This window comes from Protopterus annectens, chromosome 10.part0 (assembly GCF_019279795.1).
Source record: "Protopterus annectens isolate FY-2018-M chromosome 10.part0, PAN1.0, whole genome shotgun sequence".
Taxonomy (NCBI): Eukaryota; Metazoa; Chordata; order Ceratodontiformes; family Protopteridae; genus Protopterus; species Protopterus annectens.
In genome coordinates, this window is record NC_056744.1 from 1,396,875,609 (window position 1) to 1,396,888,351 (window position 12,743).

The 12,743-nt window shown below is 36.2% G+C and overlaps 1 protein-coding gene across 2 annotated transcripts in view; it reads right to left on the bottom strand.

The window, feature by feature from the left end:
* The window catches only part of LOC122813614 (mucolipin-2-like), a 1,348,087-nt gene that overhangs the window by 78,223 nt on the left and 1,257,121 nt on the right, over positions 1-12,743 (bottom strand). For both annotated transcript variants that reach the window (XM_044086031.1, XM_044086029.1), the window contains one exon: positions 5,670-5,876. In XM_044086031.1, the coding sequence (XP_043941966.1) occupies positions 5,670-5,876 (207 nt within the window). The remainder of the gene's footprint in view (positions 1-5,669; positions 5,877-12,743) is intronic.

Consider the following 12,743-nt stretch of genomic DNA (forward strand, 5'->3'; position numbering starts at 1 on the left):
GAACAAAATACAAAAGCTGCAAATAATCGATAAATAAGGCACAGTTCATAGAGAAAAACTACCTTGCTGTTTCATAAAGGTGTTTTTTTTCTCTACGAACTGTGTCTTAAAAATAATAAATACCCAGGTATAGATGGCATAATTATGGAACTGTATAAACTTTTTCTTCAAAGATACTATCCCTCTTCCATAAAACTATTAGAAATTCAGTCACAAGCTTTAATACCACCCTCTTGGAGATATTCCTTAATCACACCAATCCTAAAGGAAAACAAATCCCCAAACCTCTGTACCTCATACAGATCTATATCATTATTAAATAATGACCAAGATATTTATGACAATATTAACTGAAAGAATGAAAATACCAGTATCCAAAACAATAAATAATGATCAAACTGGATTTATATATCTTGGACACACACATGACAATATTAAAAGGATAATTTCTCTTACAGATTATGTGTAAAGAAAATAAACACTCATAACTGGCTTATATATAGAGAACAACTTTGATTCCCTAAATTGGGACTATTTATTCAAAATTCTGGTGTTATTTGAATTTCCTCTTTCCTTTGTTCATCTACTAAAGAATATATATACAAATCATTTAGCGTATGTTAAGCTAGGTCCTTTCACCTCTAAATCTATACATATAACAAGGGGTACTAAACAAGGATGTCCCATGTCACCGATTCTATTTGCTTTGGCTATAGAAATATTGGCAGATTCAATACACAAGTCAAAAAATCAAAGGAATAGATGTTATGAACAATACAATTCTAAAGTAATGCTCTTTGCTGATGACATATTATTAACACTATCCAATACAAAAGAGATTGTAGAAGAATTAGATATTTTAATTGACACATTTTTCAGGACTTCAGGACTCTATTTCAATAAATCAAAATCAAATTTTTTATTTGTAAATGAGAAAAAGAATTGCAGATGAAGGGGAATCATATTATAGGGAAACAATAATCTACATTAGAATATCTAGGAATTGAGTTATGAAAGGATAATAATGAATTTGTCTCAAAAAACTACAATAATATCATCAATACAATTAAATTTTCTGTGGAAAAGTGGAACAAAATAATATTAACATTTGAAGATAGACTACAGTTAATAAAAATGGTTTTACTACCCAAGATTCTATGTATAGCTTTGGCAACATAACTGTTACCAGAAAGGAATATAATCAAAGAAATAAACTCATGCCTAATAAAATTTTTATGGTTTCCCTAAAGAAACAGAAGAGCTTTAATACAGCACATCAGAACATGAAAACGGAGGATTAAACTTTCCTGATACAGAAACGTACATAAAAGCGTCAATATCTAAAACAATCCCAGATTGAATAAATCCAAATTATTCTGCAAATTGGAAAGAATTACTAACTTTAATATCAATAAATGAATTTGATTTACAAAAGAAATTTCAAATAACAGATTTCCATGGCCCATATATATTAGTATGCAACATAACATAACTAAGCCCACTAAAACTCATATGATCAATTATTACATTGACTCATTTAGGAAAATTATTAATCCAAATATAGATTTCAAAACCTGGTTTGATCTTTTAACACCATTCATAGTTACAAAGAGCTATACACATAAAATATACAGAGAAATAATTAATTCCTGGGAACAGAATTTGTTTGTTGGTTTCAATGTATCAAAGAACTAAAAGTTCTGGACATGCAAAAAATAGAAACAAGCAAAATTCCACAACAAGACTGGCTAACTATGTAAAGCATTCTGACATATTTGCAAGATTTATGCAGAATAATTAGTAATCTTCATTTAAAGAAATACCTAAACTTACAAAATACCTATACAAAATCATATATAATGATTATGACATGGGAAATAGTATTTTGAAATTTTACAAGATATTGATAAATTATAAAACAACACCCAATTCCTCATATTGAAATTATATAACAAAAGGACACATTACAGCTAACTGAAGAAATTAAATCCAAATATTTTATCAATAAAACATACATCCTTTACACAATACTGGAAAGTTTTTAATTGGAAATGCATGCACAGAGCATTCTTAATACCAGATAGAATTACTAAAATTAATTCTTCCAAAAAGGGAATATGTTTGAGGTGCGAGCAAATACACAATGCAGATTGGAAACACATTTTTTTCAACAGTGTTAAAATTACGCCATTTTGGAATGGTATTAAAAACTTTTTACAAGCTTTAATAAATCGTTTAACTTCTCTAAATCTTGAGTATTATTAAATGTGTATGAAGGTCGTCATTAGCTAGTATGGACAATACCTGCAATCTCAAGGAAGTGTATAACAAGAAGATGGAATACAAACAATACCGACTTTGGAAGACTTCTACAGCCTGCTGAAGACCACAGCATTGTTGGAAATTAAAATTAAAGAATTAAGGATTCATCCTAAGCCATTTAACAATCTATGGAAAAAAGTCTTATTGATGGACACTTTACAATAACTGAACAGATACACTCTGATAACTAGATCGTTATACCTATAAAGTAATTGTATATATTGAGCTCTGTTATAGTGTCAGGCTGATGTAAATAGTGTGCATAGCTATTAAGATGTTATATACAAATAACATGGAATTTATTCAACTGTATTTGAAAAATAAAAAATTTTGAGGAAATGTATTGTAAAACTGCTCTGACTCTTTCAGCTCTTCCTCCTTGATGCCTCAAAGCCAGGAATAGTCAGTCTAACACAAGAAACCTACACCTGGGGTAACTCATTCATATCTGAATAAATATCCAGTAGGCTGATCACTGGATGAGCTAATAAAAAAAAACAGGCATGTCCATAAAGCAACCAACGCCAAAGCCAAGTCAATACCTTGCCTTGGTCAAAGCTCAATATATTGTCACACACAAACACCAGAGTTGTTTACCCTTTGGTAAAATCCATTAAACAGGAATGTGCATCTGATCCATTAGCCATACCACTTACCTGTCAATGTTTGAACACAAATAAATATAAATTACTACAGAACAAAAACAAAGTAAAAATATTGAGGAGCAAAATGTTGCATGTAGTCAGATTGGTGAAATCATCTAGCAACAGACATGACTGCAGCAACCTCTGCCTCCTGATCCACAATGCCAAAATCCTCCAATGCAAGCCTCCACTTCCTTGGCTACCTGACTGACCAGAACCCAAAGATGAATAGCTCTAAGTAACAGAAGGCTGTCCATGCTACAGAGCTATTATGCAGACAACCGATATCCAAAACAAAGCAATCACGAACTCTGAACACCTGAAAACAGCCTCAAGCAACATACACCGACCAAGTAAATTCCAGTGGCAGCTGCAACAGCAACAGAATCTCAGGATACAGTAGTGGATATAACAATAGCAGCTGCGAAGTGTACGGAAATTAATAATCATTTGCTAAGTTGCTCCAACCTGCTCTATGTACATTAAGTTCATAATTTCAAATTTCTAAGACACAGAACAAACAATTCAGCATGATCAAAAACACAGCTCAGCTAGGCAGCCAACTGTTGCCATCTTGCTTATAAAGGCTACTCTGAGGTTATGATGGATGGGAGTACTGTTTAAGGTTTAAACTGCAGGACTGAGGTGATGGGTGGCAGTGCAGTTTGCAGTTTAAAACATGTGAGTTCATTATGGTGCTTCAGTAATGATGGATGTGAATATGCCTTGTGATTTGAGACTTAACATAGATGGCTAAATACTGAGGTAATGACAGAGATGGTTATAGTACTAATGAAATGAAGGATGACAAGGTAACTGCTCCAATGGTGTAAAGCTGGAATAGAAGGATAAAGCCCTAATGATGACTCAGCTGGGCCAGGTTTGATTAGCAGCTCGAGCAACTGATGGGTGGGAGGTCACTCATTAATATGCTCCCTAAGAGTTGACATGGCCCAAAGAGCAGAGTTGCCCTCGGACACCATCAACAAGTGTGTGGGGGTGGGACTGGGGGGGGGGCTTAAAAAAAAGATAGAAGCATAGAAGTACCAAGCCCTCACGAGGCCCATAATACTCATGACCAACCCTAGAAATACTGGAATAAGTCCATGGAGTAGGAAGAATGCTGGTAAACCTAGTGTGGACATATGGAACTGAAGGCTGAGCCAGTACAGATAAGGTGAGAGGGGGCCAAAAAAATACAAAAGATGTAACTGAGATGGCTGAGGTACTGGAATGATGATGGATGGGAAAATAGGTTGAGTTTTAATATACAGGTATATTCTAAATGGGATTATGACTTGAGGCTTTTGACATAATGGGGATGGTAACAGTGGATAGGAGTACAGCTTGAGGTTTAACACTTAATTAAAATGAATAAGGTACTTAGGTGATAATGGAAGGAGGTAGATTTTGAGGTTTAAGATGCAAGGGGGATGGGCTACTGTACTTGGGTGGACTGCTGCATCCAGTATTAAAGCTGTGGGTACTGAATGCACACAATTGAAGTGTTAGTCAAAAGGGTTGGTCTTTGTCTTTATGTGGTACATCTTGGGGGCCAAGGTCATGTTAGTTGTCACCAGGCAACATATGAAATGTGAGAATCATCAAGAGACTAGTCCATATTCCCGGTTATAACACTGAGAAACTCCTTAGTTAGATTCAGCTTACATTTGCAGGACTGTTAGGTAATCAGACAGGGAGGTATACAATTAAGTTACCAAATGAAAATTTATGGTGGTGAGAAAAGCTTGGGTATGAAGTGTGCAAGTTGTCCCCCTTAAAGGAATAATGGCTTTACAAATTACTGAGTTTATTACACGTGGAAGGTATTGCTCGAGCTAGATGGTTAAGGAAACAGTTAAAAGGATGCGACTCCAATAAGGCACTATTTAATGCTGAAAAGTAGTGTAGAAGTATCTGTTATGAGTTGCTATACATCTTTAAAGAGGCTCTAGCACAGATTTTTTTCCAGAGGAGGATTTCACATTCCAGTGCTGTGGAACATCACATGGTCATATTGCTTACCTACATGTAGCACTTGCAGACTAATTCTGAGCAAGCACTAGCTCAGATTATATTAACTTCAATGGGGGGGGGGGGCTCTTATGACAGCTGTGAAGATACTGATGCAATATGGTTGACAGTGATATGTTCATTGCTGCTGTCACTATAACAATGGTCACAGGAGACAAGTACATGGCCATCAAGGGGAGAGTGGAAGTGCAGATACATAAAGGTTAGCCATGAACAGTTAAACAAGGAAGAACTAAAACCCACAACTGTAGATATTTTGTCATGCTTCCACAAGACAGGCAATGGCTAGAACAGTTCACTCGCTAGGAGGAAAGTGTTAATGCAAGCCCTAAACACACGTCAAGTACTGCCTGAATACGAGTAGAGCTTGACAAATCCCCAAGTAAATGTAAAATGGGTGCCTTTAAAGACCCCATTACTGGTATTAAGATTTTTGGAGGTATATGATTCTTGTCAAGTTTATAAATACAATTTAATGACTTGTGTTTCAGTTTTCATTTTCTTGCAAGTGGGTTGTTTTGAAAAAAGGCTTTAATGGTCTTGCTCGGGTACCTATTAAAGAAATGCTGGTACAAAAGGTCTGTAGTGTAGTTTAACATGTGTGGACTTAAGAGTAGAAAAAGATAAATGCAAGTAAGAAGCTACAGAATGCTGGAATATAAAGCTTACCTTAATGGTCTCATAGGAGTCTGTGATAAGGGCAATAAACAGGCTAAGAACCATGTAAATGAACAGGCTGATGAAGGAGTAGAGGTACAGTCTGCTAAAAAGCCACACTAAGTTACTTTTCTTCTGTATCTCTGCAAATGTTCCAAACATGTCATCTCCGTTAAGTAAGGAAAACAAACACTCTGCTGCTGTGGTCAAATCCTCAAACTGCAATTATGAAATAAAAAAAATCATTAGTTTAGCAAGAAAAAAACACCATCATAAAAATCCAATATATTTTAAGTTTCTGTACTTTTAAGTTGAGCAGTGACAATGAGAACATCCATACTCATTTTTAGACTGCATTACGAAAGTCAAGAACGGTGTATTTATTCATACGTGTACAGCATATAGATAACTGGTAATGGTCAAAAGAGAAACTAAGAGATGTTGAGGATGCTGCTTGCTTTACATAAATCTTTACCTCTCAACCTCTTAGCACAAGAAATCTGGAAAAAGCCAAAACTAATGAGGGGGGGGGGGGCCTTGTAAACTTAGAAAGTCATTAAATCAACAAGATCTGTGTAAGCACACATTTTCTGAAACTCAAATTTATGTCATTTATTTAATCATCAGTCATTTGCCAGAAAACCACAAATTTTATGAAGAACAGACTAAAAATATGAAGCAAACATCAGGACATTCTGTGAAAATCTGGACGGCTGCATAAATGAAACCTTCCTCAATAAGAGTGTAAAATAACTCTTCAGGCATGTTAATTATTATGCATATCACATTGTCAAAAGTACTCAGATGACTGAAAAAACGTTCATACTGGAATAATAACATTATCACATGTAACATGCAAAGGAGGTGCAAAACCACCATCCAAATGTGTTAGGGGAGACTTACCTCTCTCTAAAATATACATAGGGGTATCACTGAAGTTTTAAGTACAAAATTTAAAATACTTAGAAATTCAAGTTGTAAATACAGACTACAGGAATAAATACTTACTGTGAATGCCAGTCTTGAAGGACAGTAAACACTAATCTGCAGCAAATCTGAACCACTAGAGTTTAAAAGCTCTAATATGACAAACCAGATCCATATTACATTATTTGTTACCAACTGTACTGCATATGACAGCCTACTGGTGCAGGGAGGGTCCAGTTGGAATCAAAGATTAAATACCAGCCTAGGAAATAGGAAGACGGCTTAGAGGAAGGGCTTTAGCAGCCAGTGACCAGCTCATGTGTCTCAGAGGAAGGGCATGAGGATTCATCAGCAATGTGCTGCTCTCTAAAGGAGAATTGGGAGTTGCAACAACACATGTGTACATAGCAGGACTAGGCAGGCACTATACTGAATCTTGTGTGGAAGCATGGATGCGTATGATATTCAGAATAACTAAAAAAAAAAAAAAAAAGCCGGACTTGCTGGACTAGACGACAGGATATCCAGATGTCACTGCTTCCTCTCATTAGGCCCCAAGGATGGGAACTATGATCTACCAGCTGTAGTCTCAAACCAGCTCTGAAGGGTAAACCTGGCCAATCTGCACTAGAAAACAATTAAAAAAAAAAAAACACGCATACACACACACATTTTATATATACATATATGTGTGTGTGTGTGTGTGTGTGTGTTTATATATATATATATATATATATATATACACACACACACAAACATATATATATAGAAATATACATGTGTATGTGTGTGTGTATATATATATATATATATATATACACACACACACACATATATATATATATATATATATATATATATATATATATATATACATACACACACACACACACACACACACATATATATATATATATATATATATATATATATATGTATATACACACATACATATATATAGATACATGTCCTCTGTCACTGGTGCCTGCAGGGGAAGGTTGGAAATCAATAGCCAATGCTCATTTGCCTATTCCTGAAGGACAGTACTGACAGAGATCCCCCCATAAAAACTGACATCTGTGGAAGCCCCAAAGTGCAAGCTCCTATACTACAACACTGCACTCAGGCTGGAATCACTGGTGTGTGGAAGTATGCACACATACGGGCTCAGCAAAGAAGGCAATGAACCTTAAATTGTATTTATTTATTTTACTTATTTATTGACATTTGATTACCTGGACAGTCCAAATGGGTAAGGGCCCTCTTTCAGCAGAGGCCCAGGGACAAAATCTCCCAAGCATTACAAAAACATCTTAAGAACAGTCATTTTACAAATTTTAAAAACAATACAAAATGATCTTCAGTTTAATTATATACATGAACAATTTACTTACTAAAAAAGATAAAACAGAGCATTGCAATGGCAGAAAACGCACTATTACGCAAGTGCAAGGCACAAAAAAGTTTATTAATCAAAATGTTTGAAATTAAGATATTTAATAAGAAAAGCACATAAGGGGTTTGGAATTACAAAACGAGTATGTTTAAAGTAAAATGAGCACAAGAAAATTATAATGGGCATGAAAAAAGATTAAATGAGAAAAATGAATATAATAAAGGGCAAAAAGGGCACATTAAACATATATAAAGCAAGGCGACTGCATTTTTTTTGGCAAAGTACTGTGTTTTGGCACAACTACTATTTCGCATTGTATTCAGGGCATAACTAGAGTTGTTCACAGTATCTCCAAGTCAGTAAAAGTGCTTACAGTGTGTGCTTATTACTGTGCATTTATTCTAGAGAGTTTATTGTGTAAAGTGCAACTGTTTCATGAAGTGCTGCCCAAAATACAACCATTTCAAAATACAACAATTTCAAAAAGTTTATTGTGCTGGGTGTGTCTGTTTAGAGAGTGCTGCCATTACAGAGTATTTCTTGCACTGTAAAGAGTTATTTAGCAAAGTACAGCCACTGTGGGAAAGTTTTGATCAGCTGTGTACTGTTTATTCTCAAAGTGCAATTACTTCTAATTTTTTTACTCCAAGCTTCTTCTGCTCAGTTTATTTGCAGAGTGCAGTTATTTTGAAATGTTTCTTACGGTGATAAGAGGTGATTTCTTACAGCACAGTAATTTCAAGAGTATTCTTGTGCCCAGGAGACTTATTTTGTAAAGTTCAGTTATTCAGAGGCTTGTTGTGCTATTGGGCATAGTTACAAGTACTGGCATAAAATTTTGGCGTGTATGTGAGTGTGTGTTCGTGCACACTTGCAAAAGCCTTCACTAGTATGTGTTAATATGGCAGACACATTTTGCAGACCAGGTCCAATTGTATTTGATCAGAATATTGCAGAGAATTGGAGAATATTTGAGCAAGAGTATGATGTTTTTATACAAGCAGCTTATTCGGACAAAGATGCATGCACCAGAGCATTCATTTTTCTAAACCTAGCTGGGTCAGAGGCCATTGAAAGAGAGCATTCATTTGTATATGCACCAGCAGTATATGAAGGAGAAGGGGAAAAAACATCATGGTGTTGTACTGGCTGAATCAAGGTAAGATCCCTAGTGCTTGAAACACAAATTCAGGGAAATATGCAACCCCCAGACAAACATTACATTAGAAACGCAAGTGTTTTACACAAGAGATCAAAAAGCAAAGGGAAACTTTTGCAGCTTATATTACTGACCTGAGAAACAAAGCTAAAATGTGCAGGTTTGAGGACTTAAAAGATGAGGTAATACAGGACGGGCTTGTGTATGGGATTAACAGTGCTAAGTGAGAAACATTTTGCTTCATGACAGTGATTTAATGCTGAGAATAGCTACTGATATTTGTCAGATCCATGAAGTTAGAGAAAGGCACACAAGTATACTTGCAAGTGATAAAAGCATGGTTTTAGTACACTCCAGAGCAAATGTAGACAGCATGCAACGTGTGGCTAGCAGAAGCAGGCCTTAGCACATGGCAGCTGTAAGCCCTGCAAGTGTGGCAGGTAATACCCGTAGTTTTCCAGCAAGTTGTAAGACTAGCTCAGTGCAGTGCAAGGGTGAGTCAGCAAAACCCAAATCAAGCTTTACTGTTAACTGTCACAATTGTGGTGCCAATACTGAGTCTAAAAGAGAAAGGTGCTTAGCATTTGGTCAGCAATGCCACAAATGTAAAAAATTGAACCATTTTCAAAAGTTCTGCAAATCAAGTAAACCTCACACAGTTATAAAAAAGGGTCACTTAAAAAAGCAAGCTGATCAAATACAGAGCTGCAAACCTACTTTCTATGAGGATGGTGTTTAAGTAATTGGTGAAAAGGCTGATGCAGTAAATTTGTTGGCAAAGGATGAGGTGCTTTGTACTGTCCATATCAATGGTAAACCCATCAAGCTCAAAGCAGACACTGGTTTAAAGTGTAATGTTATATCAGCAGACACATTTGCTAAGATGAGAGCTGGTGAGCAACTTAATATGGCTAGCTGTGCAAAACTTGTTACTTATTATGGAGGTGAAGAAATTCAAACCAAAGGCTCAGTAGTGCTTTCATGTTATTTGGCCAAGAACTGCTACATCTTATTATTCTATATAGTCCAAAGACCTGTGCAGTAATTACTGGGTCTCAGAGACAGTTTGAGAATGAATCTGCTTTCCTTCACCAAAGAAGTTAATCATGTAAACCACGGGTTCCCAAAGTGTGTGCTGCGGCTTCCTCATATGGGCGCCGCGAACATACCTCCCATATCCCCGCACTTTTATTTTAAAAAATAAATCTTGGCTTTTTTTGAGCTGACGTCATTGCACAGGTGATGGCGTCAGCTCCATGAGATGGCAATCAAGCTCAAGTCTCAACGTGCATCCACTTCCAGCTTATGCATGCATCTCTTTCCAAATGTTTTGAACGCCGGGATGAGAGTCTGGTGGTGCCAGTGGATTTATATGAGATTCAAGACTGAGGATGAGGAATGAATGTTTTGGTGTGGGTGATCTCTACTGTGAGCAGCTGACAGAGAAATGGGCAATTCAGACGTATGGAAGCTGCTGTTTCAGTTTCAGAGGTATGAAAGCTGCCAGTGTGTGTGTGTGTGTGTGTGTGTGTGTGTGTGTGTGTGTGTGTGTGTGTGTGTGTATATATATATATATATATATATATATATATATATATATATATATATATATATATATGAGAGAGAACTAACAGAAAATCCAGCTGTCATTGCTAGAACTATCTGGGTGAGACTGCAAATTTTGACCTAGTTTCCTATGGGAGTTAAGCTCCTAGCCTTGATAACAAACTAAGGCTCCTAATGCTGGTGTGGAAAAATAACAGCGTATGTATGAGAAGCCATGCTGTATTTTATTTCTGTTATATTTTTTTTGTGTTGGGTATGCTTTGAATGCAGATTATTTACCTTTTTTAAAGTGACTTTTTGTGGGAAGCATTTAGAATTGTAGCTTAACTCTATATGAAATGGTAAATTCAATTAACTTTAGCTTGTTTTGACATTGCTCTGCAGTCATTTTTATCCTTAATGGTAAAAGTTACTCTGTAGGTGGTTTGTTATAAATTGTGTAAAATGTTTAGGGGTGTGTTTTAATGAGAAGTTTGTATTTTTTTTTTCTGAAGTCGTGCTTTGTGTTGATTTGACTTTCTGGTGTCCACTGTTTTGTCTTTCTAATTCCGTTCTCATAATGTGTTTGTTATATAATTGTGCTTGGGTGTTGTAATATGTATTAACATATTATATTGTGTCACAGTGGGGTTGCTTCGTACTAGTCAGTGTTCCTTTCTTATTCTGCATGGTGCTAATTCTTCTGTCAGTTTTAGACTTGCATTACTATTAAAACCCTGCTGTTGTGTGATTGTTAAATAGTGAGATTTCTGCTATATGAAGTTGTAGTACTGTTGAATGGTACTAAATTTTTTCTTTAATGCTGAGCTGTCATGAAGTGCTTTCCATGTTTTCTGATTGTAAGCCTGTTTTGTGGTGCAAATGTGTGCACTTTGAGATCAAAGATGTGATCTCTTAAAACTTGATGTTGATTGTAGTGTGGTATTAAAGAATGATGGGCAGTGCATTGTGTTCAGTCAATGAAATTGTTGAAGGCTATTGCTTGATAATAGCTTAGTCGATAAATGCTTGCTTGTGATGCAGAAGACTGTGGGTTTTACTCCCACATTCTGTACATGCATTGCTGATACTGTACTGTGTTGCACTTTTAAAGGGGGTGGGTGTAACAAGTCAAGGGTGTAGCTACAGATAGAACAGAAGTGAGCAAATGTCATGTACAAGGGCATGTGTGTCTCAGTGGAAAGGGCAAAAAATATTAACCCAAATTCAGGAACAGAAAATTAGAATGATTATATTCTGTGCTGCATTATAAGAAAAAAAACTGTGTGTGTGGAAGTAGACATTTATGATGGAAATGTTCTGAATTGGGCAGTTTTGTCATAGGTTAATTTTGTTTCATTGCCTACAGTAAATTTAAAATGCACTCAAGTTTAACAAGTGTGCTGTATTGTAAAGTCAGGAAGGTGTATCAAAGAAAGCATTAGTAGTAGTTTATTGGCCATTTTGGGCTAATTTCTATCTCTTTCATTTCCCTGCTATAAAACCCACATTTGTGTGGTTTTGCACGCTGGGCAGCTAGGGTATAACTATTCCCGGCTCCACAAAGTCTACTGTTCAATTTTTCCCTTGGAACTAGACAAACTTTCAACTTAAGCACTCAAATCATTCACTTCTCATCCCTGCACTTACCCAAAACTCATAGCAAGCACTAATAAACCTTAGCACTAGACCCCCCTATACTGTAGGGAAGGACAAGGCACTCTATTCAACCTTACCAGCCAATCAGTAAAACAGTTCACTGTACCTATCCAGGCATGTCCAATGGGCAGTTTCAGGTGTACCCTCCAGTCCAATTGGTGAATCTGGACATTTTGAGGCAATGTTACAATTGCCTCGTGTACACAGACACCCCTCTCCTCCTTCCACCAAACACTAATACATGCGAGAGATGCAATTATACAGCCAAACTGGAGGCTAAGCTCTCTCAACCCAAGACTGGACCAGGCAGTCAAGAGGAGAAGGGAATTACTTTCACCATACCACCAGTCTCACACAGACCTATGAAACCATCACCGGCAAAAACACACACAAATACATG